General features: G+C 40.3%; 1 protein-coding gene across 2 annotated transcripts in view; it reads left to right on the top strand.

Annotated features, from left to right (window-relative positions):
* Positions 1 to 25120, top strand: part of gnb1l (guanine nucleotide binding protein (G protein), beta polypeptide 1-like) — a 52331-nt gene that overhangs the window by 7214 nt on the left and 19997 nt on the right. For both annotated transcript variants that reach the window (XM_084055802.1, XM_084055803.1), the window contains exons 2-5: positions 12992 to 13156; positions 14047 to 14172; positions 14647 to 14809; positions 21098 to 21190. In XM_084055802.1, coding sequence (XP_083911928.1) covers positions 13047 to 13156; positions 14047 to 14172; positions 14647 to 14809; positions 21098 to 21190 — 492 coding nt within the window. In that variant the 5' untranslated portion in view covers positions 12992 to 13046. The remainder of the gene's footprint in view (positions 1 to 12991; positions 13157 to 14046; positions 14173 to 14646; positions 14810 to 21097; positions 21191 to 25120) is intronic.

The following is a 25120-nucleotide window of genomic DNA, read 5'->3' as shown; positions in this document are numbered from 1 at the left end:
AAAGTTTTAAATAAAACATTTATTAAACATTTACATTTATTTTAAGAGTACAGTTTCAATCTGTCTCTGATTGTACATCAGCTGATTGATATATCTGTCCTCACTATTGCCAGTGAAGTAAAAAAAAGAAGAACTTTCCTTAGCTTCCAACTCTGTGATCGCATACTTTTCATTCAATAATCTGCATCATGATACAACACAGGTGTTGTCATTGGCATATTTTTCTGTTTCTGTTAAGGCCCCTACACACCAAACGGGTCGGGTCAGACTTCGGGTGTGCAGGTGATGGTGAGATTCAATAAAATTAAATATTGGTCCCTCCCATTCTCTTGCTGTCTCAACTTTCCGACGTTGGAGGTAACACGTTAGTAACGCATTAGCTACAATAATCAGATTATGTTATTCAAGTAATGAGTAATGTAACGCATTCGTTTTTCAATTGGAGTACTCAGTTACTTGGTTACACGACAGTTCTTTCTGTTGCCAGTTGCCACAAATGGAAAAAAAAATCCATCCAACGCATTTGTGCTGTTTCTGTTTATTTCCTACTTCTTGACAAGGCACAGATGTTTACAAATTCATTTGTTAGAATTTGCTGGTGAATGGAGTAAGAACATGAAATGCAAATTGCATGGGTGTGTCTATGAGGTTCGATTTGAAAAACCTCTCCAAGCCAAGCACAGCTCCACTGTTGGCCACTCTTGTTGGCTTCTTGATTTTATGTTCACTAATCAAATGTAATCGTAAAGCACTGTAAAGGAGATATTGCGTATGTCATTCCTGTTATATTAGCTTTCAGAGAAGATGGGCCATAGACTATTGGCTATGCAATGACGAAAGTGTCAATAAATGTACAGTACTCATTGAGTAGGCTACTCTCCCTCTCAATATAACCAACTTGCACAAGAAATGTAAAAAGTAATGCAAGTAATTTAAAAGAAGTTGTAGAGCCTTTACCTGTAGCTACTACTGCGAGGGGCAACTGGGTTGACTTTAGTCAGATGTGTGCATGATTAATGCAACGTCCAGAGCTATTGCGTCATTTTGGATACAAAAAACATTGAATGCCGATCTGCATGGCAAGATGAACACGGTGGCCTTCCCCCATTGCACACCTGGCTCATCACCCACTGCCAAGTATAAATTAGTAACCGCCCCCTGTGGTGGTTACACTGGTGCAGAGGTGTGGCATTCTTAATATAAAACTAAATAAACAGAAATTGTATTTTGGCTCCAACAGAAGTCTAACCAGTTACTTTTCTCACTAAGTAATACTGTAATGTAAGTAATTACTTTTTAATGACATGATCTAATGAGTTACTTTTAAAAGTAATGTTGCCCAACACTGATCTCAGCTGTGCCAATATTGCTGGCAATTGCAATGCATTTATTGTGAAAATTGAGATTGTCAGTTGTAAAGCATAAAGGGATACAGCATAGAGGCCCTGGCTAGATTCAATCTAACGCCAAGGGGGGCGGGGCACATCGTTGCTGTCGGCAGAAACCTCTTATCTCCATATTTTAACTACTTATGTTTTTCCATAACTTAATTCCCTACTTCGTCATACTACAATGTTTTTGCAATATTTGAATTTAAATCCTGAAAAGTAGCAGTTTTGGACACCCTACAGCAACGATAATATTATGTGAATCCATTGATGGGGTTATTAAGCACCACTCAGTCAGTGAGCTCGTCGCCAACGTCCTTGTCACTCAGCCACTGCTGTTCTCTCTTTGATTGACATCGAGCCACTATTGCAGGTGGAAGGTGTTCATATTGTGAAAATAGCTTGTTCCACAAGCCTCCCTCCAACCACCCACCCACACACACACACACACACACACACCCACCCTCTCTCCGGTTCAGAGATCCATGGGGGCTTGATGCAGAATGACAATAAAGGAAACCTTAATCCACCTGTTATCAGGGTGAGCCTCTCCTGTCACATACACATACACATACCTGTACACAGGTCTCTGGCAGAGGAATGCAGCCTACCCACCCCATTCATAAGAAACTTAAGGCTTAACTAATGGACCCTCACAAAATGCTGTTGACATTTTTTTTACCTTTTGTCATTTTCTTCATACCATAGAAGTTGAGTTGGTACAGTACAGGGCTCTGTCAGTGAGGGGTCATCCCTCCGTTGTTGTTTTGGCCTAGAGATGCATTGATAGCAAAGGCAGGTCACAATAGGGTGGTGGTAAAGGGGAATTACCCTGTTGCTACAAAAGTTCCACATATGTCGCATGGCAGATTACAGAGAAAAAAAAACCTAACAAGATTTTTTTTTTCTCATGTAATTGTCTGCACTTACCTTGGGTGACATAAAAATGTCCATCTGTTTCCATTTATAAAGTATAATAGGAACACACAATTGGAACTCCCTACTACCCCATTTAGCTTTAACACCTTCAAAAAGTTGTGGACTTGACTTCCGGTTCCGGGTTACGATGGAGTAGACGTGCCTGAGCCAGAGCTCCCACTAACTTTTCAATGTAACTTTATAAAAGCCAGAATTAGTACACAGAACTCAGTTAAAAAGGAAGAAAAACATTGTTTGTTTCCTTTGCATTGTTGTTTTTTGTTTTTATCCGGTGAAAATTGACAAATGACGACGAAAAAGGTGAAGAAAGATGGCCCGGCACCTGCCGCGGCGGGTGACGCAGACTTGGATACTGTCGTTAAATTAATTGAAGACCTCAAATCAAGCCTTACCCACGAATTTCGATCAACCAGTGCAACACTTGAGGCCAAGATAGACAACATTCAGATAACAATTTCTGACCATGGGCAACGTTTGGCTTCATTGGAAGATGGCGCAAACCGTTACAGTGACCGCGTCGCAGAATTGGAGGCCAGATGCACGGCAATGGATGAAAGCTATGCTAAAATGAGGTCTAAATTGATTGATATCGACTCACGCGGTCGTAGAAATAACGTCAGAATTATAGGTTTGGATGAATCTATTGAAGGTGATAAGCCCAATTCGTTTTTTTCTAACCTGCTGGTCGAAATCATGGGCAAAGAACTGCTTCCTACACTACCCGAGCTGGACATTGTTCACAGGGCCCTCACCGCTAAGCCGCCGCCCGGCTCTAGGCCTCGAGCGGTAATAGCTCGTGTCCATCGTTATAGAGTGAAGGAGGCTATCGTTCGGGAGGCTCGTAAGAGAAGAGGGTCGCTATTCTACCAAGGAAAACCTGTCATGATATACGAAGACTACCCCCAAGAAGTCGTGGAGGAGAGAGCGACCTACAAGAACGTGATGTCCGACCTATACCAACAAGGCTTCAAGCCGTCGCTTGTCTTCCCATCTCGACTCTTCATCACCACAAAAGAGGGGAAAAAGCAACGCCTCGCATCCCCGAAAGAAGCCTTGGATTTCCTGAAAAAGACCCCGGACAAGTCACCTTCTGCTACCGAGGAAGAAGCCGACACATAGGCTAGTATCTCAATGTTTTGCTAAAACCGGCTATGTGCTAGCATACTAGGTGCTGTGATTCTTTTTCTTTTCACAAGAGGTTTATTATTATATCTTTTTTTTTAATATATGTATGGTCGTCTTTGTAATTTTACACGGACTGTTTAGACCTGTTAACTTTTATTACTATTGGTAGGTTTATTATTATTTTTCAATTTTATTTAAATCTAGGACTTCTTGATATTGTTTTTGCGATCTTTATATGCTAACATGCTAAGCTTCACCGTGGTTTGTTAGCTAATAATGCTTAGCTTTCATGGCAAACATATAGCTATGCTAACTATGCTAATGCGCTAAGCGTCGCGTATATTCTAGTCTTTTTCTCATGAGTCATGAATACATTTTTATTTTTATTTTTTTATCTATAGATTATATTGCGATGAGTCATGGACTTATAAGATGCTTCCGTACTTATTGGAGATACTATGATCATAGTTAAACCTCGGTGGCTTTTCTTTTTTTTACCGTGGTTTGCTAGCTAATAGTGTTTCGATTACATGTTGGATACGTAGCTACGCTGGCTATGCTAACGCACTGAACGTCGTGTAGTTCTTTCTTTTTCTCACGAATATAATTTTTTTACACACGTATTATAATAAGTCACGGACTGATCGGATGCTTCCGTACTTATTGATGGTGTTATGGTCATAGTTAAAAAATAAACTCTCCCTGTTTTGCCGTTTTTTGATCGCTAATAATATATTGTCTTCATGCTTATCTGAGCTAGCCTGCTACCCGCGGTTTTGTCGGGTGGTCTTGCTAAACTTCATTTATTTTTATTTGTTATTGCCCACGAAGGTTTGGTTTTATAGAGAAATTATCCTGTGTTAGTCTGATCGGATGCTTTTATTTCTATTTATTTTTCTCTCACCGCGGTTTGTTAGCTAATAGTGTTTAGTTTTCATGACAAACATATAGTGGGGCTAACTATGCTAACGCGCTAAGCGTCGCGTATATATATTTTTTCTCTCATGAATACTTTTGTTATAAATATATTACAATAAGTCATGGACTGATAAGATGCTTCCGTACTTATTGAGGATATTATGCTCATAGTTAAACCTCGATGGCCCTTTTTTTTTTTATTATATATACCGTGGTTTGTTGACTAATAGTGTTTAGATTACATGCTTCTCTGAGCTAGCCTACTACCCGCGGTTTTGTCGGGTGGTTATGCTAAATATAATTCCCTTTCTTTATTTTTTACGAAAGTTTTGTTTATAAGAAAATTATCCTGTATTAGAGACTGATCGGATGCTTATGTACTTATCGATGATGTTATGGTCATGGTTACACTTTATTTATTTATTTTTCTCCCCCGTTGTTTTATGTGCTAATAGTTTTTTGTTTTCATGTCAAATATATAGCTAAGCTAACTTGCTAGTTAATGCCCGTGATTTTGCCGGGTGATTCTGAAGCGTAGCGCCCCCTTTGGTCTGATGGACCGTAAACCTTGAACTCTGAACTTTGAACTACAGATAACCGCTCTGATTTCTGGGTATTGAAGTTTTTTAGTGGACTTTGCAACTGCGGGCGGGACTTCGCTGTCTTTGTCTCCATCTAGTGGATGTTTGAAAATTCTACACTATATATCTATTAGATGGTCTGGAGGTTGTACACTAGTGTCATTGAACCTGATGATGGGGGGAATTTCATTTTCTTTTTTTCAAAAAAAAAAGAAGTCTGTTGTTTATTTTTGATACCTTACTTCATTTATGCTGACCATGATTGTAGCTGCCTATTTTACTAACGTGTCTTTAAAGGAAGAATTATATTTTTTTATGTATATTACTATTAACGATTTTTTGTAAAAAGTTTGAAATTTCTATGCAGTACATATGTTGGACGGACTGGATGTTTTATTTATTTTTGTCTTTATTTGGGATTTTATTTATAATTTAAGGTTCTGCCATTGTGTCTAACCAAAATTAGTGCGATTTTACAGGTATATAATGGGACAAAGGGTACTTTCTTATTTCTATTTTATTATTGTTATGATGATGTTTTTCATTCATTTTTATTTATTTTTTATCTAAAGGCTTTGATGTTTTCTGATATGGTGGGAGTCGCTCGCGGTACGATTAGTATAGAATATGGGTAGTAGTAGTACCGACGATTGGAAGCGACTTGGATGTTTTTTCCCGCTGTCTTTCTTTTCTTTTGGGGAGGAGGACTTAGGGACTAGGGGGAAATTGTTATTGGTTACACTCGCAACTATTTTTGCTCGTCTTTTTTTTTTCCTGTTTCCTTTTCTTGTGTGTTTTTTCTGTTTATGTCTGTTTGTAGATGGATTGTCTCAGATGCTTGACGTCGCCCGGAGCCCAATGCAACTGTGTTTTATGATGAGTATTGATCACATTATAGGAATGCTTCAGACCACTCACCTCCTATATTCCCAACAAACTCAACCCTGCTATTATGAGTGGTAACTCCAGTATTAGATTTGTATCATGGAATGTGAAAGGCTTGAATGGTCCGATCAAAAGGTCTAAGGTTTTTTTACAGTTAAAGAGGTTGAAGTCAGACGTTGTTTTTTTACAGGAAACCCACCTCCGATTGTCTGATCACGCCAGACTGCGCAGTAATTGGGTGGGTCAGTATTTTCATTCGAATCTTGATAGTAGGACAAGAGGGGTAGCCATTTTAATAAATAAGAGACTCAATTTCACGATTTCTGCCACTAAGGTTGACACGGGGGGCAGATATGTCATTCTGACGGGAACTCTTTGTCAAATACCAGTAATTTTAGTAAATATATATGCTCCCAATTGGGACAATGCCAAATTTGCTAATGACCTCCTGTCGTCCCTCCCGAATTTGGACACTCACCGTCTTATTCTCGGAGGAGATCTGAACTCTGCGATTTGCCCGTCGCTTGATAGATCGAGCCCCAGAACCCAACAGCAATCTGCTATGGCTAAAGCCTTTGATGTGTTTATGAGAGCAAATGGTTGTGTTGATCCCTGGAGGGACAGAAATCCTCAGAGTAAGAAATTTTCATTCTTTTCAAATAGGCACGGAACTTTCTCTCGTATTGACTATATTTTCATAGACCAGTTCTTCTTACCAGCTGTTGAGTCCTGTGATTATACGGCCATAGTCATTTCGGATCATGCGGCTCTGCTGCTTGATATAAATTTTTTTGCCTGTCAAGGGGAAAGACCTTTATGGCGTTTTAACTCTCTGCTCTTGGCTGAGGAAGAGTTTTGTGACTATATTTCCAGTTCAATTGATCTGTTTCTTGCCACAAACAGAACGGGAGACACCTCTGCTTCTATTTTGTGGGAATCATTGAAGGCATTCCTCAGAGGGCAGATAATTTCATATTCGGCATCCTCTAACAAAAATAAACGGCTTAAATTTGACAATTTATGCAAGGAAATCACTGAGTTGGACCGTCTCATTGCTCTGAATCCTGACCCAGACTTATGTAAAAAGAGACTTGACCTCCAAGGCCAAATTAATCTACTAACTACAACAACAGCCGAGAAACTATTACTTAGATCAAAGGGTAGATACTACGAATTCGGAGATAAATCTAGCCGTCTATTGGCACACCAGCTAAAACGAGAGGCTGCCACCCGGTTAATTCCACAAATTAAGGATAATTTGAACGTATTACAGTCTACTCCCGCTGACATTAATCAAACATTTGCTACTTTCTACTCCTCCCTCTATAAATCAGAATTTCCAACTGACACGTCTGGTATGACCACCTTCCTCTCGAACCTTGATTTTCCCAAGCTCAATGCGGCCAAGGCAACAGATTTAGATGAACCCCTTCAATTAGACGAGCTAACTGACGCCGTTAAATTAATGCAAAGTAATAAATCCCCGGGCCCTGATGGTTATCCCTCAGAATTTTACAAGAAATTTGGTGCAAAGCTTACTCCTCTGTTACTCGACATGTACAATGAGTCACTGGCCAGTGGTTCACTCCCCCCTACTCTGACACAGGCAACTATTTCTCTTATTCATAAAAAAGGTAAGGACCCACTTAACTGTGGATCCTATAGACCTATATCTTTGTTGAATGTAGATAGCAAGATCTTGGCAAAGACTCTCTCCGCTAGGTTGGAAAAACTTTTGCCAAGTATTATTTCGGTAGAACAGACTGGTTTTATACAGAAGCGTCACTCATTTTCAAATGTAAGAAAGCTGTTCAACATAATATATTCCCCGCCATCCCTAAATACACCAGAGGCCGCCATTTCTATGGACGCGGAGAAAGCGTTTGATAGGGTGGAGTGGGGCTATTTGCTCGCAATACTCAGAAAATTCGGTTTTGGAGATGTTTTTATATCCTGGGTCCAACTACTATATACCTCCCCTAAGGCGAGTGTCTCTACTAATAGCTTAAGATCGGAGTATTTCCCTCTAACCAGAGGAACAAGACAGGGATGCCCTTTATCCCCTCTTTTATTTGCAATTGCCATTGAACCGTTATCTGTTGCTTTGAGAACCTCACAACTTTTTCAGGGTATAATGCGCGGAGGTGCGGAATATAGGGTATCTTTATATGCCGATGACTTATTGCTGTACTTATCTGATCCTGTTTCTGCTGTCCCCCATGTACTCTCCATTCTTAAGGATTTTGGTAGCTTTTCTGGATACAAATTGAACTGTCAAAAAAGTGAATTTTACCCAGTTAATGATTTGGCTAAAAGTATAACTCAAGCAGAGCTGCCATTTCATATTTCAAATTTGGGCTTTAAATATCTGGGTATACAGGTCACCAGCTTATTTTCCTCATTGTTTTCTGCTAACTTCGACCCTTTAATGGATCAGGTGAAATTAGATCTCCAGAGATGGGATAGCTTGCCTCTATCTTTAGTGGGTAGAATTCAATCTGTTAAAATGACCATACTCCCGAAATTCTCTTACCTCTTTCAATGTATTCCGTTATTTTTGCCTAAATCTTTCTTCAAGTCCTTAAATCAAACAATTTCATCATTTATATGGGGAGGAAAACAACCTAGGATTAAAAACTCTGTTTTACAAAGAGACCGTGATAATGGAGGTTTAGCTCTGCCTAACTTCACATATTATTATTGGGCAGCTAATGTACAGAAGATGGCCTATTGGCTCCACTCTCCTTTGACTGATTGGTGTGTGCTGGAGTCTAGATCTTGCCGCTCAACCTCGCTCCCAGTACTAATCCACTCCAAATTACCCCTGTCACCATCTAAATTTACCAGAAACCCAGTGGTTATTGCCACACTTAAGATTTGGTCACAATTACGCTCCCACTTTAAATTCAGAGAAAGTTCTATAAAATGCCCTATAACTTGTAATCACTTATTTGCCCCTTCTATCCTAGATGCTGCCTTCATGCATTGGAAGGACAAAGGCCTTGTCAGATTCTCAGATCTTTATGAGAATAACGTATTCTGTAGTTTTGACAGGCTTAGTGTCAAATTTAATTTGCCCAGAAACAATCTTTTCCGCTATTTTCAAATTAGAGACTTTGTTAAAAATCATTATCCCTCCTTCCCTGCGAGACCTGGAGACCAGCCATGGGACAATCTTCTGATATTGGACCCTAGGCAGAGAGGCCATATTTCAATGACATACCATTCTCTAGCCCGTCTAAATATGCTTCCTCTGGTCAGGAATAGAGAGAGGTGGGAGACCGAACTGGGTGAAACCTTCTCTGATGTGTGGTGGGATGGAGCTATTGATCGGATCAATTCATCAACATCCTGTGCTAGACTAGGCCTTATTCAATTCAAAATTTTTCATAGACTCCATTACTGCAAATCCAAACTTGCCACGATATACCCTGGAGTTGATGATAAATGTGACCGTTGTGCCCTGTCACCGGCCAACCACACTCACATGTTTTGGTCTTGCCCCAAACTGGTACACTTCTGGACCAAAGTCTTTGAAATTTTGTCAGCTGTCCTCTCAATCCGTCTAGAACCTTCACCCTTGGCAGCAATTTTTGGAGTACCACCAGACGAATACTTTAGGCTTCTGACCACAAAGAAATCAAATGTACTGGCGTTCACCACACTGTTAGCAAGGCGCAGGATTTTGTTGAGTTGGAAATCCCCAAACCCCCCCCCCGTGGCTATGTGGCTTAAGGATGTGATGAGCTTTCTGAAATTAGAAAAGATTAAGTTCACAACCAGGGGGTCTACAGACAAATTTTATAAAATCTGGCAACCATTCATTACTTATTTTGAGAGTCTGACAGTGCTTCCAACAGGCTAAATTCTTCTCCTCTCTGTTCTCTATTTACCTTCATTATATAACCAAAAGACCTCTATATGTCTGTGATATGATATATGACTGATAGATAGCATTCTGAGTTGCTTATAAGGGCGCGTGGCACGTTGGCATCTGAGCAATCCATCTTGTGTGTATTTCTTTTTTTTTCTTTTTTTATTGTCTTTCTGTCTGTCTTTTGATGTGAACATTTCTTTCTATATTATGTCTATTATTTATTTTCTGTTACATTTTCACTGTCTGTGTCAAGTCTAAATCATGTTTTTTTTCTTTTTGTGTCCGGTACTTTTCATTGATTCCAATGCTTTTGATACAGAATTTTTGTCTTTATTCTTTAAAAATAAGGAAAAATTTGACAACAATAACAATAAGGGGGAGGGATGGGAAAAGGGAGAAAATGTAAAAATGCAAATTGTCTACCTGCTTTCATGTAAAAACTGTGAAAATAATAAAAATATTTGTTAAAAAAAAAAAGTTGTGGACTTGTTCCCCCCCACTCACCTTGGTTGTATTGTAAACTTTAAGGACGCTCTTGATCCTTGCTGGTCACATGACATGTTGCAAGAATCCTGTCAAGCGTTGAGTCCGTAGCGATGCCAAAACAGAACCGCCTTTATTTACACTTTTGATTGGCCCTCCGCCATGTTTTAATTGAAAAGCTGCTGCTCATTCAGAGCGTCTACAGCTGGGAAGGGCTGTTATAAATTGAGTGCAAACTCAGTGGCGGTAGCCAACCGTTGTCAGTTCAAAAAAGAGCAAACTATTATCGTAGAATTACTTCATACAGCTAATGCAGCATCATCCAAGTCTTTTATAGCCAAACAATTGCACTGTGAGTGGAAAAGGCCTGTATTTACACACATAGAAATGCATGTATAGAAAGGACATTTCTATTCATACTGTAGTTTTACTTCCATCTCAAACATTGATGAGGAAGTAATCAATCTATGGGGGCATCTGTGATGAGTTTCTTAAAGATATGTTGCCTATATAGGTATCCTAAGCAATAAGCATAATTTGTTGCCCCAGCAGAGCAGGTGGTTGTGAACACAGAAGTAGACGACTTATGACTACTTGTATCAATACATTTACAGTACTATCTATCTATGTTTAGTGGTGCAAATCTTATCTACAGTTGCTGCTGGTTTTCAAATGTGCTGACGGTATTTTTGTTCCCCGATTTGAGCTTCGGTAGCTCTTACTATGTTGAACTGCCGGCGGCCAGTATACTTCCCTGGGAGTAATGCTGCCCTATAAGCTCAACTCGGGGAACAAAAGTACCTTCTGTGCACTGGGAGACAGCGGTGTCCTGTTGGGCTGACATCCAGAACGATATGGAACATATGATTGGCTTTGTGATCAGACAATTTCAATGTTGATCTGCGGTCACTGATGACCTATTTAGATTAGAACATATATAATTTTTACTGACATTTTGGAATTGGTAATTGCACTCGTAGCCATACACTTTCTGCTCGTCTGCCTGAAGGTAAAGGGATTGTATGGATGTGATGACTATGCTCTTTGTGAGATGTTAGACTGTGGTGCCCTTCCCTTAATTAGGAAGGTTGGCCCGAGGTTCCATCTTTCCGCTTCACAAATTTAACATGGACAATTTAACCACTAACCTCCCAAAATGAGCTGCTCCCAAATACCTCAGGCTCCGGTTTCAGCGTGTGCCGATCGCAGGTGGGTCAAGGGTTATGATATGTCAAGAGTCAAATAAAAGGGGACAGGATTGGCATGTGGCATGGGGCTATCGGTCACTAACCAAGGTGACCCACCTCCCAACAGGTCACCTGTATTGGTCGAAAGCTCATTTATTTAAGATTAGGATAAAGTGCTGTTCTACCGAGTCATTAGATGAGGCTCAATTATGGTATTGTTCACTGAAGAAGATCTTTCATTTGGGTTGTAGATGCAAGTGGTTTTCAGCTCTGCTGGTCATTTCATTCTAGCACATTCTGACCTGCTATATGATGTAGGGAACAACCGATATATCAGTTTGGCAGATATATAGGCCATTATTTGTTTTTTATTTTAAAAATATTATATATTTTAGACAACATCTGCAATTTTGCAGTCTGTGCCCTGATTTTTCCTATCAGGACCTACCTGGCGTTGTGTTTTTGTGCAGTTCTACAAGCTCACAATGTGGTGCGATGCAACAATGTTTGTTATACAATGCTTGTTTATTGTATTATTAAAGTTACATTTACAGTTTTATATAGAGTAGTGTAATTAAAAAATATATATATAATATAGCAAAAAGTTATTTGATTATTTATAATGCTTATAAATACAATTTTCTCAAATAGAAACTTAAATCAAACTTAAAGTTTTTCAAATTGATTTCAGGGTTTTGCTCTTTCTGTCAAAATATCAGTAATCGGTTGTCTAGGACTTTGGGATTGACAGACCTATTGAGGTCTCTATTGAGAACCACTGGCCTAGAGCTAATTTCTTAAAGATCAAAATAACATTTACAGTAGAAACAATAAAATAGCAGGCCTATCAAGTCAATCAGGTCTGCTTTCCCTCCAGTCTTTTTGACATTGACACACGATTTCCTCCTGGCATGTTTGCAGTCGGCTGTGATTTCCACCACGGCCCTGCCTTACGGCGAACACACAAAACGGGCCTGCCTTCTCCTCTGCCTGTGGAACAACTGATGTTGATCTGAAGTGCAGTTAAAAAAAAAAGAAAAAAAGCTCAAATGTCTGTCTGTTTACAGTAATTAAGCTGTCACCAAGCTGTGATTCATGACGAATTGAGTAAGGGCAGCGTTATCGTGTAGCCTAGAAGGAGAAACAGAAAGAAGGCATGATACTGTACAGAGAGCCAAGGCCACTGTAGCTGTAGTAGCACCCAACAGCCACAGGGGCTTGGGAGAAATGGGCACCGTGTTGCCCATTCTCCACCACTCTAGTTGTCTGACGATGTGACAATGTGGATAGAGAGGCTCGGATTCAAGACACGAATAGAGCCCCGCCCATCAGTCTGCTTATTGTTATTGGAAAAAACTAATTGATTTTATTTTAGGCCCAGGTTTACCTTTATTATCTGTGTGTTGTCAATTGCTCTCACTCGATAAAGTCAAGCCTCTCTCTGGATTATTCATCATTGTAGGCTACAATGTTACTAGTATTTTCAGGACACATTTGTAAACGAGGAATATTATATAGTCATTGATAACAAAGGTGGTCCTCTGTTGGTTCTCCCTTTGTTCCAAGTGATGCATTAATAAAGGGTGGTGATAATCATTTCTCTTTCAGTTCATGAGGTGACCTGGGTGTATGGCTTCTAGATGGTACATGCAGTGAAGCAGTGATGTCACGTCCTGCCCCGTCCCCCATCTATATGCTGCGGGGGGCTGGTGCAGCCCTCAACACCCTGCGCTTCAGCTGCCACGAGGGGGGCATCCCTCTCCTCTTCTCCGGGTTAGCCCTTTTTACAATTTATTTATATTTTTTATTCTTGTCGTTTCCCCCTCAGTCTTGTTCTATATTATTTTCTTCAGAAAGACGTATGCATTTAAAAGGTTTCCCTTGTGGTTGAGGCGATGACATGTATAAAGCACAAGGCGACATACTTAACAGTACAAGTGAAAACATAAAATCGTAGTTTAAATATATCCAGTAAACTCCTAAATGCATCGTTTACCAAGGAAATCCCTGAGAAAACAACAAATAGCTTTCTAGCAATCACGTCTTAGTCATGTCCCTAAAGACCATTGGATTCCTGGATGAAAGCACTGTTTCATTTACAAGCACCTTTGTGTGGCAAGTACAATTCTTGAGGAGCTTCGACTGACATCATTTTAGTCCTCTTTTAAATCCACCCTCAGAAGACCAACCTTGAATTGTTTTGAACATAAAATACAGTTTAAATTAGGGTTATATTCACATACATTCTGAAAGAAGGTGATTTTGTAGATGGGATATTATATATGCAATTTTTTGTAACTCAATATAATTTGTAAAAAATCAAAATATAGGTCTGTTTTTCATTTACACCAATGTTTATTACCAACAAATTGAGTTTAAACTTCATTCATCTGTTTCTATAGTGTTGGTTCTTCTTCTGTTGAGTCAATTGCCCTGAAAATAAAAAAACATTTTTGGACGAGTGACTACTCATCACTTGGTCCCTTAAACTCTTTAATCCACCAGTTTTTAATCTAGTTGTATATTGTCCATTCATTATTTTTAAGCACTCTTGTGTGCCTATTCATTCATCATATTTTTATTTATTTTATTTTGCAAACAAATCGTTCTATGATTAATAGTGAGTGTGTTCATCTGAGCCCTAATGTCACAGTATTCTCCAGGTCAGCCAAGGGTTCCATTCATATATGGAACTTGAACACCCGGAGGTCTGAGAAGATTCTAGAAGGCCACTCTGGGAACTCTGTTATCTGGCTCAGCACGCGACAGTCAACAGATGCCCTCATCAGGTACACATGATTGCTCCCGGTCTTTCGGCCCCTGTATGTGTGTGTCCAGGATCACAGGAATATTGTCTGGGTTGTCTGGTGCTACTGGTCCCTTCGATTGGTTCATGTAATGGTGGTGATTGAGAAATCAAAGCACAAATTAATGCTTTCTTTCAATAGGGCCAAGTATAGACCCCCGGAGGACCTCTGTCAATAAAGTAGGGTTTAAGTGGTTAAATCATTCCTGTCCAAAAATTCCTCAAATTCTGCCTTCTCCTAAATCCAGATTGAGGAACAAAGGTGATGGAGTCTTTGCCATAAGTCATTACTGTCTTTTTAGTCCCTGTCTAAAAACACATTTTTATAAACTGACTTTTTTTGTGAACTGGCGTGTGTTCAATATTCTGCATCTCATTTTACATATTTATTTTACTGCTTTTTTCCCCATCTTTATAACATAGATTTTTTGTCTTGTTTTCCACATCATTCTATCAGTCAGGGACGTGACATGCGTGTGTGTCTATGGGACCTCAGGGAGGGCCGTAGTGACGTGACAGACTCGGTGTGGACAGGCAGCGTTGGCTTCTGTCAGAGCTCCCTGCTGGAGAGCTGCTCTGGGCCACAGCTCCTGGCCTATCCTGGACCACAGACTGAGGAGGTTAGTGGGCTGTCCTTTCTCAAGATCCCATCCCTCAAAATGTTTCAATCTTTTTTCTTTCTTTTGATGATGGATGGATAAATAAATGTATTAAATATTACAGTACAGTACAGACTAGGGAGAGACAAGAAAGAGAGGATAGAGAAATTAGAATGTTCTGAAAATGCATCTGAATAATAGGAAATTAATCTGAATTGAAGCGGAGCAAAGGTCTAATGTACAGTTACATATTAAGCACTCTGCAGCTGTAACTACTGTTGATTGATTGGACTGTTAGAGGTCATGGGGCAGCACATTGGTATATCAGTAATAGTTGTAAGGGAGGAGAGAGCGCTTCATGTTCACTTTATGAAATCTTTGCAGCATGTATGAGTATTTGAAGCAGCATCATTCCAGTGTTAAGCCTACTTCTCAAAACGTCAATCAAAAACCCTTGAGACTTGCTATTGTCAGTTTGCCAGATAGGCTTTTGGCATCAGCATAGATTTGTGGCTTTCAGATGCCTAAGCACCTGGGAAGTTGAAAGGCCTTTTGCATTGCTGTCAAGGGCATTATACCTCAAAGTTGATGTCAGATTTTCACCTTCTCTCGCATATTATATTCTTTCAAATCTATTACCATGAACAAATTACATGACTGCTAAAGCAGTGCAGTGAATATATTCACTGCGCTGTATATTATATATTATATAATATATTATGAAACCCTATCCATCCCAAAGTGTTACAAGCGTACATATCCAGCTATTCTTGAGGGGGCCAGACTTGAAATGTTTTATTGTCTTCAGATCTCATTGTAAAGTCTGCTTTTTGTTTATCTAAAAACTGAAATCATAGGAGTGATCTCTGTGGATTATGAATATTAATTAGTTGTGCAGTGTTGGGAAATGTAGATAAACAATTTATTTTGAGAAGAAGACAGTGTTCCCATCATTGTCAATCTGTTTCATCATTTACCCTTAGTCACAAATGAAACCCACTAAGTGCTGAAGATGGCACTCGTAATGGCAAAAATAATTTACCTCTGCTAAGGCATGCTCATCAGATTTCCAAAAATAATATTTCTCCTTTTAGGGCTGGGATAGTATGTCATTTTTATTATCAAGGTGAAAAAGCAACATATCCCGACGGTTTATCGGATGTTAGCAGCTGTATTGGCTCAAATCAGAAACATCATGTGGAGGTATTAAATGGGCTGGTGTACAGGAAAAGAGACTCTCCTATAGAAGAGTAATGAACGAGGACACATTTTCATATTAAACACCTTCACACATTTTTTTAATTGATATTTAGAATTGATCAAAGGCCACGTCAAATTGTTATATGGGCCAGATCTGGCCTGCAGGTCTCCAGTTGAATAGGCCTTGTTTTGTTTTTGCTATTCTAAAAAGCGGTTAACCTGGCAAAACTTGAATATTTTTCCTTATGCATGCAGAAATAATTTTCTGTTTCATAAAATGTGAATAACATTTTATGTGCCCGTTCTTGTACCGTATTTGAGAACATGTGTTTCTACCCACATGCTCTGTTACTGTCATGTCTGGTGGGTTTGAACTAGTCTCATGCTGGGACCTGTGGATTATGAATTCGCAACCAAATAATATTCAACAATACCACATCCCCATCCACTAGTATTGAGAAACACTGTCTTTGTAGAGGTTAGTCTCTTGTGCAACGAAGCGGGACAGAGAGGTGGGTGGGTGGGGGGGGGCAGTTAGCAATTCAGCCACCTTTTATTGCCTCCAGATTCATGTTACTGCACTCTGCGCTGGAAGAGCCACACTTAAAAGGGACAGGGCAGTCACTTGATCCAGCCAAACGTGCCTCTGTTAAGTCTAGTCCACAAGGACCAGGCATCGGGGCGCCTGCAATTCCCAGCACCTCAATAATGCTATTGTCCCTAACAGACAGACAGATGCGCTCTCTCTCTCTCTCTCACACACACACACACACACACACACACACACACACACACACACACACACACACACACACACACACACACACACACACACACACACACACACACACACACACACGCGCACACACAGCAGACAAAAACATGTCACCAGTTCGTTGACTCATTTTATCTGTCCTCTACTGGCAAGTAAGATCCTATCATGTATCCACAAACCACACACACACTGAGAGAGAGAGAGTCACACACAAATTTACAGATTAATGAATAAATTACCTCTACTACCACAGCAGCACATTTAACTCAAAAGAAAATATATACAGAGAACAGCATACATTAACAGATACACTGATGAACATTCATGACTTCATGCACATAAATAAATACCCCCCCACCCACAAAACCACTCAATATATCCACCACAAAGTATGGCCCACCACTGCAGTGGAGTGTGACATAGGCAGGAGGTCAGGTACACTGTAGGACGTTAGGTATGTTGGTGAGCAGGTATGTAACTAAGGAGGCAGATCACATATTTCCTGGCTGAATTTTTGAGGTTTTCGTTGTTTACAGCTGGCAGAAAATCTCCTGCCAGCAGATTGCTGCCATAGCAGAGACACATTAATTAATAGTGTGGTTGTTTTATTTATGGGCAAGGCAGCGGTGCCACACAAGAACAGTCCCAGCACCTGAGGCACATGCAGCTGGGTGAAGGGCCCTCTTTGTCAGGCGAGACGAGAGGGAAGCATGTGGGACAGATGTGCTACGGTGCTAAAATACAGATTGCTGTCTTCAAGGGCATGTTTAATCTGAGGCCTAATGAGGATGAATTTGTGGATCATCAGCATACAGGAAATCAGGGGTCTGAGCGTTAGTGTACAGCCACGTCAGTACACACACACACACACACACACACACACACACACACACACACACACACACACACACACACACACACACACACACACACACACACACACGTAGACACTCATACTGTATACACCCCCCCCCCCCCCCCCCTCTTTCTCACTCTCTCTCTCTCCCACACACACACATACACGCAGAGACACTCACTTTCTCCTGGGCTTCATTAGGCTGTGTGTATTTTGTCAGAATCAGTGCCAGCGTTCTCAGGAAAACACCATTCACGTCTCGGGGTCGGCCTTTAGTAGGATTTATTATAGACAGTCGGATGGCCGTTTTCCCCTGATGGATAGGACTGTAGTGATGCTGGGAGCAATACTAGGCTGCTCCTGGACTTAAATGAGAGAGGCTGTGGCTTTATTGGCTCATTACAAAGACTGGTCATGATTTAGCTCAGCGTTTCTCAACCAGTGGGTCGGAACCCATAAGTGGTTCATAAGATGTTATGAGATGGTCACAGGCAAAGCATTACGTTAATGGAGTGATTTGTGTGTATTTTTAAATATAGGATTTCTACTCTAGAAAAAGGAGCAACAGGGACATAGCTGACCTACAGTAACTTAGTTTTTTTTACTTTGTTTTTATTTCAGTTTTGGCAACTTGTAATATGTATAATATATTTGTGCAAGTTTTTTCCAATTTTTTTTCCGTTCTTCAGCTGTTTACAAAAATTGTTTTAGACAAAGAAGAAAAAAATTAAATAAAAAGCATTAATGAAGATACATGGATAAAACATTTATGACAATGACAGCTTGACAATGAACCTGCTTTTACTACAGATACCTATGACTATGACAACAATGAGATAAAATTGGTATAGAATACTTAACAAAAATGACTAACACAATAAACAGTAACTTTTTTGTGATTTGTATTAATAATACTGGTTGGGATGATCTAAGGCGTGAGGAAGAGATGCAAGTGAGGAATGCAAGAATGGAAAAATAGCTATAGATAATAATAACTCGGTCGAATTCTGGGTCATGGCTCGAGGGTGGCGAAGCGAGGAGGCATAATATTGAGTATAGTTGAGAAGAACCACTTCTCTTCTCATTTGATGCTGGGGCTGGTGCTACATAGTCAAGTACATACAGTATATCAGACCCTTGGATTCAGTGAGCCTGGATGATCTATTAAAGTGGCACAAACAAACCTGTACAGCAGGGGTGTCAAACAAATTCCAGATCACAGGCCAGATTGGGTAAAATGTGAAATTATGTGTGCACACTGCTATAACTACAGTGTATCGTTTTATGAATTTAGTTTATTATGAAAAAGATTAGAATAATGTAGAATAATGTCCTGGCTATTCACAACTGTTAGTACAAAATGTAAAGAAAAAAAAAATCATGTCGCAGTGCATTAAATAGTATCACTTGCTACCCAGTTTCAGAGCATTAGATTTCTGTGTCACCCGTGAGGGCGCTTTAAATGTATTAATGTCCATTACTGAGAAAGTCTGCTCACAGAGTCACTGCGCCTGACTTTTGATGAACACGGATTGCTGTTTTTTTCAGCGCTGCTTCAAGCTCTTTAAACATTTGTGTTCTGTGTCTTCCTGCACTTTTTTTTCCTTGTGCTTTTTATGCCTTTATTTAGAGAGTGATAGGGAAAGAAGGCTGACAGGAAATGGGGAGAGAGATGGGGGGGGGGGGGGGGGGGGTGACACACAGCAAAGGTCGTCGTGAAGTCGAACCCGCGACACGCTGTCAGGCTGGCATTGCAGACTAGGGTGCCTGGACCGTCATGCTACGGCCCAGGCCGCCTCGTGCATACTTGTCATATCTTTTTCTGTGTGACATCTCATAGTGTCATTTGATGTTGCCACAGCCACTTGCTGTGAGCATATGAGAGGCAGGTTTGCCGTGAATCTCACAAAAGAACAAGCAATATTTCTAGTTATCATTGAATATTCAACCTTCCAGCGTCAACATTTCTTTTCTTGGACAGCATTTTGAAACACGGCAGCAAACAGTCTCATCTTGGCTACAGGTTATACTTACCTTTATACTTAATCTGTGTGTGCTGTGTCTGAAGACATACTTTATGCAAAAGAGCAGCGATCGGTGAGGTACTGCCATCCATTTTTATGCTGTTTACACAACAATCTTGCCGGTGGGGAGGAGACATGTACAGACAGCAGCGAGCAGCAAGAATAAATGTTTTTTTTAACTTTTTCTCAAAATCATCCAGCAGGCCTGATTGTCCCCCTTCATGGGCCTTACATGGCTCATATGCTGCCAGTTTAACACCAAAACCTAAACAGCACTGACTGAAGTTATGCGTGTCACTGCTTCCTGTGTCCGTTGTTTCAAATTAAAAGCTCTCCAGCATTTCACGGTCCAGCCACATACTTAATAATTGTTGCAGTCTAGCTTTTTGACTTGACCATAAATGTTTTATTGCTTTTATTTCATTTTTTTTGTCATACATTTTTACAAGATTTTATTAGAGGTGGTCTATGTTCTTCTGGACCATGGGAACGCTCAGGCGACTGTGTTTCCCATCCTCATAGTGGACTCGTAGCTTGTCAGTGAAAGCCTAGCAAAACTTAATTAAGTTAATTAGAAGCGTAGCCATATAATTACTTTTGTGTTTGAACAGGAGATGTATTGCATTTGTTTGCTAACGAGCATTGCCGTTGGACATTTCCTGGTGATCTAAACACGGTAACATTTAGTTATGTCCATCCGACAATATTAGCAGAATTATGGCCCATTTATAATCCCTTTCAGAACGGATCCGTATGTATGCATGTATGTATGGTATGCGTTCAGAACGCAAGCGGCATTGCACACGTACATGCTTGCATTTAGTATCTAAATGAAGGTTCAACCATTTCATCTGCAAGAGGGCAGGATAGAGCAACATTTCCTGCTGACCTACACAATCCCCCATCCCTATTGACACAACCATGGCGACTTTAGAGTATGTGTTTTCTGAGAAAGACACAAAAAGAGTGTCATCAGCAACAACGGATATGGTATATTAGACCATTAAATATAACGCTTCATCTCCCTTCTCTCTTTCTTTGCTGTTCACTACTGCCCCCATGGTTTCCTGTGGCATTGCACCTTATGAATCCACGCAGTTTGCATCTCTAAGCTTTCAGACAGCAGATGAAAAGACGGCTGAAATGAACGCGAAGTAGGGGTGGAGAAGCTCTGTATCTTAAAATAAATGGGCCTTTAGCCATGACTTTCAACAAAAAAACAACGACAAACTACAGCAGCTGTTGATAAACTGTTATTATTGGAATAACCGGTGATGTGATGCGACAGCTGTGATGTTGTAGCCCAATAACACACAGCTCTTGGCCAATCAGATTGCTTGATCACAGACAACTGTTGTGTATTAAGTATTGATGACCACTTTCCACTCATTCTTTGACAGTCTTCTATTATGTCCTCTTAACTTGATGTTAAATTCTCACTTTTGCATTCACAGATCAGGATTGTAGAGCTGCCCAATATGGCCAAAGTCTGTACCCTGATGCCAGACAAGAAACTGGGGATGGTCATGTGCATACACCTATGGCAGGTAAGCACCAGACGAACATGTCAGTTAATTGAAACAAATGCATAAAATCAGCATTTGACACAGTATCCTGTAGACTTAACGACTTACTTTGCATACAGTGCACACGGTAAAGTCCTCTGTGTTTATTTAACACTGAGAGTCTACAAATCGATGAATTAACACTGAGGAGTTTTCTGTGTAGCACATACGGCAGGTAAGGACATAGTCACAGTCAAAACGTCATCATTGGTTTGTCTGCTTCATAACTGGCGTGGCATGTCATCTCCTCTCACCTTGTTTTCTGTCATTCTTCACTGTGCTCTAATAGACCAAAACTAAAAACAATCTAAAATAATCAAAGTATTTAAAATGCCCACAGGTGAGACAAAAATCAATCGAATTTCTGTTCCTTTCTTTGTCATTTCCCCTCAGAAGTGCACAATCAGCTGAAAGACAATTTGCTTGCCATCAAGGTTAAGAACACAAAACAAATGTAAATAGACACACTTGCCTGCATACAATACACACCAGTGTGGTAAGACAGCAAAGTGCTACAATACAACAACTGAAATATATAAATGTAGGTTCTAAATACTCAATTAGGAAAGTCTAACAACGCTTAAAGGGACATTTCACCCCTGGAAGAAAATGACCCAATGGTAATGAAGTTTAGGACTCAATTATTATTATTTTTGTGTATGATCTGTGTTTTGAGATATCTAGTAATCTTCTACCTTCTCGTGACGTTATTTACGTCACGAGATGTTATGTCATTCCTTTTCCGCACTACATGTTGTCTCGACGCGTCTCACACAGACCAGCTCCAAAGACCGCCCCAATGGGGTGTCCCCACACAGTCACTCCCATTAGCTGCGCCCCCCGTTGCAGAGTGAGACTTTACTTTACCTGAGTTATCTTCTGATAGTTGTACTTGAATGTTGACATGAAATAATAATCCTGTGTAGTGTTTCATAAGCGCAAGCGTGAAAAAAAAAAGACAGCGTGGAGAGGCAGCTGGTAAACAAACCGTCGCGAAAGGCTAGGATAAAAATACCAAGGATTCGACAGTGATGTCACTACTATGCGACACGGAAGTAGAACTGCATGAAGATAGCAAGGATTTGACAGTGATATGACATCACTAACGAATCCTTGGACATATATGTAACTAGATGAACATGTGCTAGGTTGACGTTCTTCAGTCAGTGTTGCCAGATATTGTGAGAGAAATAAGCAACCAGGTCTAAGAAAACAAACCCAAAAGAGGATAACTAGGCCAACTTTACCTAGACATGTACATGGGATATTATATATTTGAAAATTGCCGATCTACAAGCTCACAACGCTTCGCTGCCCATTGTGAGCTTGTAGATCTGCTATTTACAAAAACATCTTGAGGGGGAAAAAGTGCAAAATGTGGAATATTTTTGACAAATATCTGTTAGGGGCTCCCTGGCACAAATTATAATTTCAGATGGGGGACTGTGGAAAAATACATGAACATGTTTGAGAACCACTGGTTTAAACAACAATCAAAACATTTGGAAACAAGCCCAAATATCAACTACATTTTAGAAAGAAGCCGCTTATAATAAGCAGACATGGCAACACTACCATGCTGTTTCAACGTTGTTGTTGGAGATCACACCCACACAGAATCTCCCCTGCCACAAGGAGGGGCAGTAAACCAAAAGCATTATGGTCATTGTAGTAATAAGCAGTCCAGTCAAAACCTAGTCAAACACACAGATTTCATTATTTTTATGGCCATAGGGTGCAAATTTTAAATTGTGCTACTGTTATCTACTACAAATACTATTACCATTGAGTGATTGCAGTTTCTTCCAGGGGTGAAATGCTCCTTTAACAAGCTCCTTGCAGCCTTGCAGAATGGTTAGGGTGGAGACTACAGGTTTGATACCTGACACCACCAACATGTGAAACAGTATGTAGCCACTCTGGACAACAGTATGAAGAAAACATGACTGTATCAAGAAAGATGAACTTCAACATTTGGGCTAGAAATACTGCCATCACTTTAAACTGGCATCACCCTGGCCTGCACAACAGTTGTGTGAGATCATTCAACTAATACTGAGTGGATAAAGCTTCACATTACTCTCTTTGTTGTTACTTTTTCTATACTTAACATTTATAGACAGATTGGCTGGAATCCTAACCCTAACCCTAAGATAGAATAATAGAAAGGTCCACACATACTGTATAAGCGAGATGGAGGTTGAGAGACATTTTGATTTATGTCCCACCCGACCCCACCATCCCACCCTAACTCATCGAACTCACTCACACACACACAATTGTCCCAGGTCTTTTTTCTTCTTCTTTCTTTCCATGCATTTCTTCTGGGTTGGCAGAGAGTCCCAACACAGTAATTAGAGCGCTAGGTTGGAAGGGGACTGGGGTTCACGTCATCCATATATCAGCCTGCAGCTGTACCTCCGTCCAAGAGAAGTCTCGTGCTCTGTTTGATAAATGCCGTCGAAAGTTTTATTTCCCTGTCATTAACGAGACCTGTAATTATTTTCATGCTTAATTAATAACTATTTTTTTCCCTCCTTTTTTGGGGGTATTGGGTGGGCTTGTGGGAGGTTCAGTGGGTCTTCTTGCTTATGCAAGGCTTAAACAAATTGCAGGTGGTTTTGGCGGCGGGTTTTGGGCCATTATGTAGTTTACTGGCAGCCACAATTCTAACAGAAGCTGATGTTTGACCCGCAGCAAATCAAGGGGGCTGGATCCTCAAACATTAAGCCCTGAGCTTCAGTGTTAAGCCTGATTTATACTTTGTCGTATTAGGGTTTCCTGTGCCGAAATTGCCGATCTACAAGCTCACATTATGATATGATGTGAACTTAGCATTACTGTCTGGAATCAAATGGTACAGTTGAGTTGAGTTATGTTTATATGTGCATTATAAGCTGGACATTATAAGTTAAAGACAAAGGTTTTATCAAATGTACAATATAACACAGGATCATTCTGAAGAACAGTGAAATTCTTGTGAGATGGCAAGTAACAATACAGAAATATAAAGTGGAGGTGTGCTGATGAATATGTACATTACATTTAGGCAAAGGTAGTTGTATACAAGTGACCAGAGCATAATAAAAGTGTTCATGTGATCAAAAATGATCACATTAGTGTTGCTTGTTGTGAAGCATGATGGCCTGGGGAAAAAACTGATTGTGAGTCTGGTTGTCCTGCTGGTCTGGGGGAGACTGTTTGTGAGTCTGTTTGTCCGATAATGTCCGCCAGACGACAGCAATGTGAACATAAAGGAGCCTAGATCATGCAGTTGAATGAAATGATCATTATCTCCAGCCAGTCCAGAATGGCAGGCATTGTTTTCACGTGTGTGTGTGTGTGTGTGTGTGTGTGTGTGTGTGTGTGTGTGTGTGTGTGTGTGTGTGTGTGTGTGTGTGTGTGTGTGTGTGTGTGTGTGTGTGTGTGTGTGTGTGTGTGTGTGTGTGTGTGTGTGTGTGTGTGTGTGTGTGTGTGTATATGTGTGCGTGTGTCTCTAACGACGATTAGCGAGATCGTTGCCAAATTTATTGTGCATGCTGCCAGCACGCCAAGGAACTCGTGTCAACATACCCCATGCACCTATGATGTTCGTGCAAGGGTGCACACACACCAAACACAGGAAGAGGGAGAGACACAGTTGGCATTACTGTATCAGACAGTGTAAGCATTATTATTGTGGCTGAGATTTGTGCTCCACTGAGTGCTTCTTTCTAGTTGTAATTTGTGAACAGTAGGAGGATAGGGAGTTATTGATGTCTTATTGCTTATGTTTTGATTAATTACAATATCATCAGAGCTGATTAAAGTATGGCCTCTCACAGTTAGGACATTACGGCACTCATCAATATTAAAATGTTGGATTTGTTTTAGTGCCTGATTTGTCAGCCGTATCACAAAGTTCAAGAACGA

The sequence above is a fragment of the Gymnoscopelus microlampas genome, assembly GCF_963454915.1.
Source record: "Gymnoscopelus microlampas genome assembly, chromosome: 4".
NCBI lineage: Eukaryota > Metazoa > Chordata > Actinopteri > Myctophiformes > Myctophidae > Gymnoscopelus > Gymnoscopelus microlampas.
The sequence above is the reverse complement of the archived record's forward strand: the minus strand, read 5'-3'. Positions and strand labels throughout refer to the sequence as shown.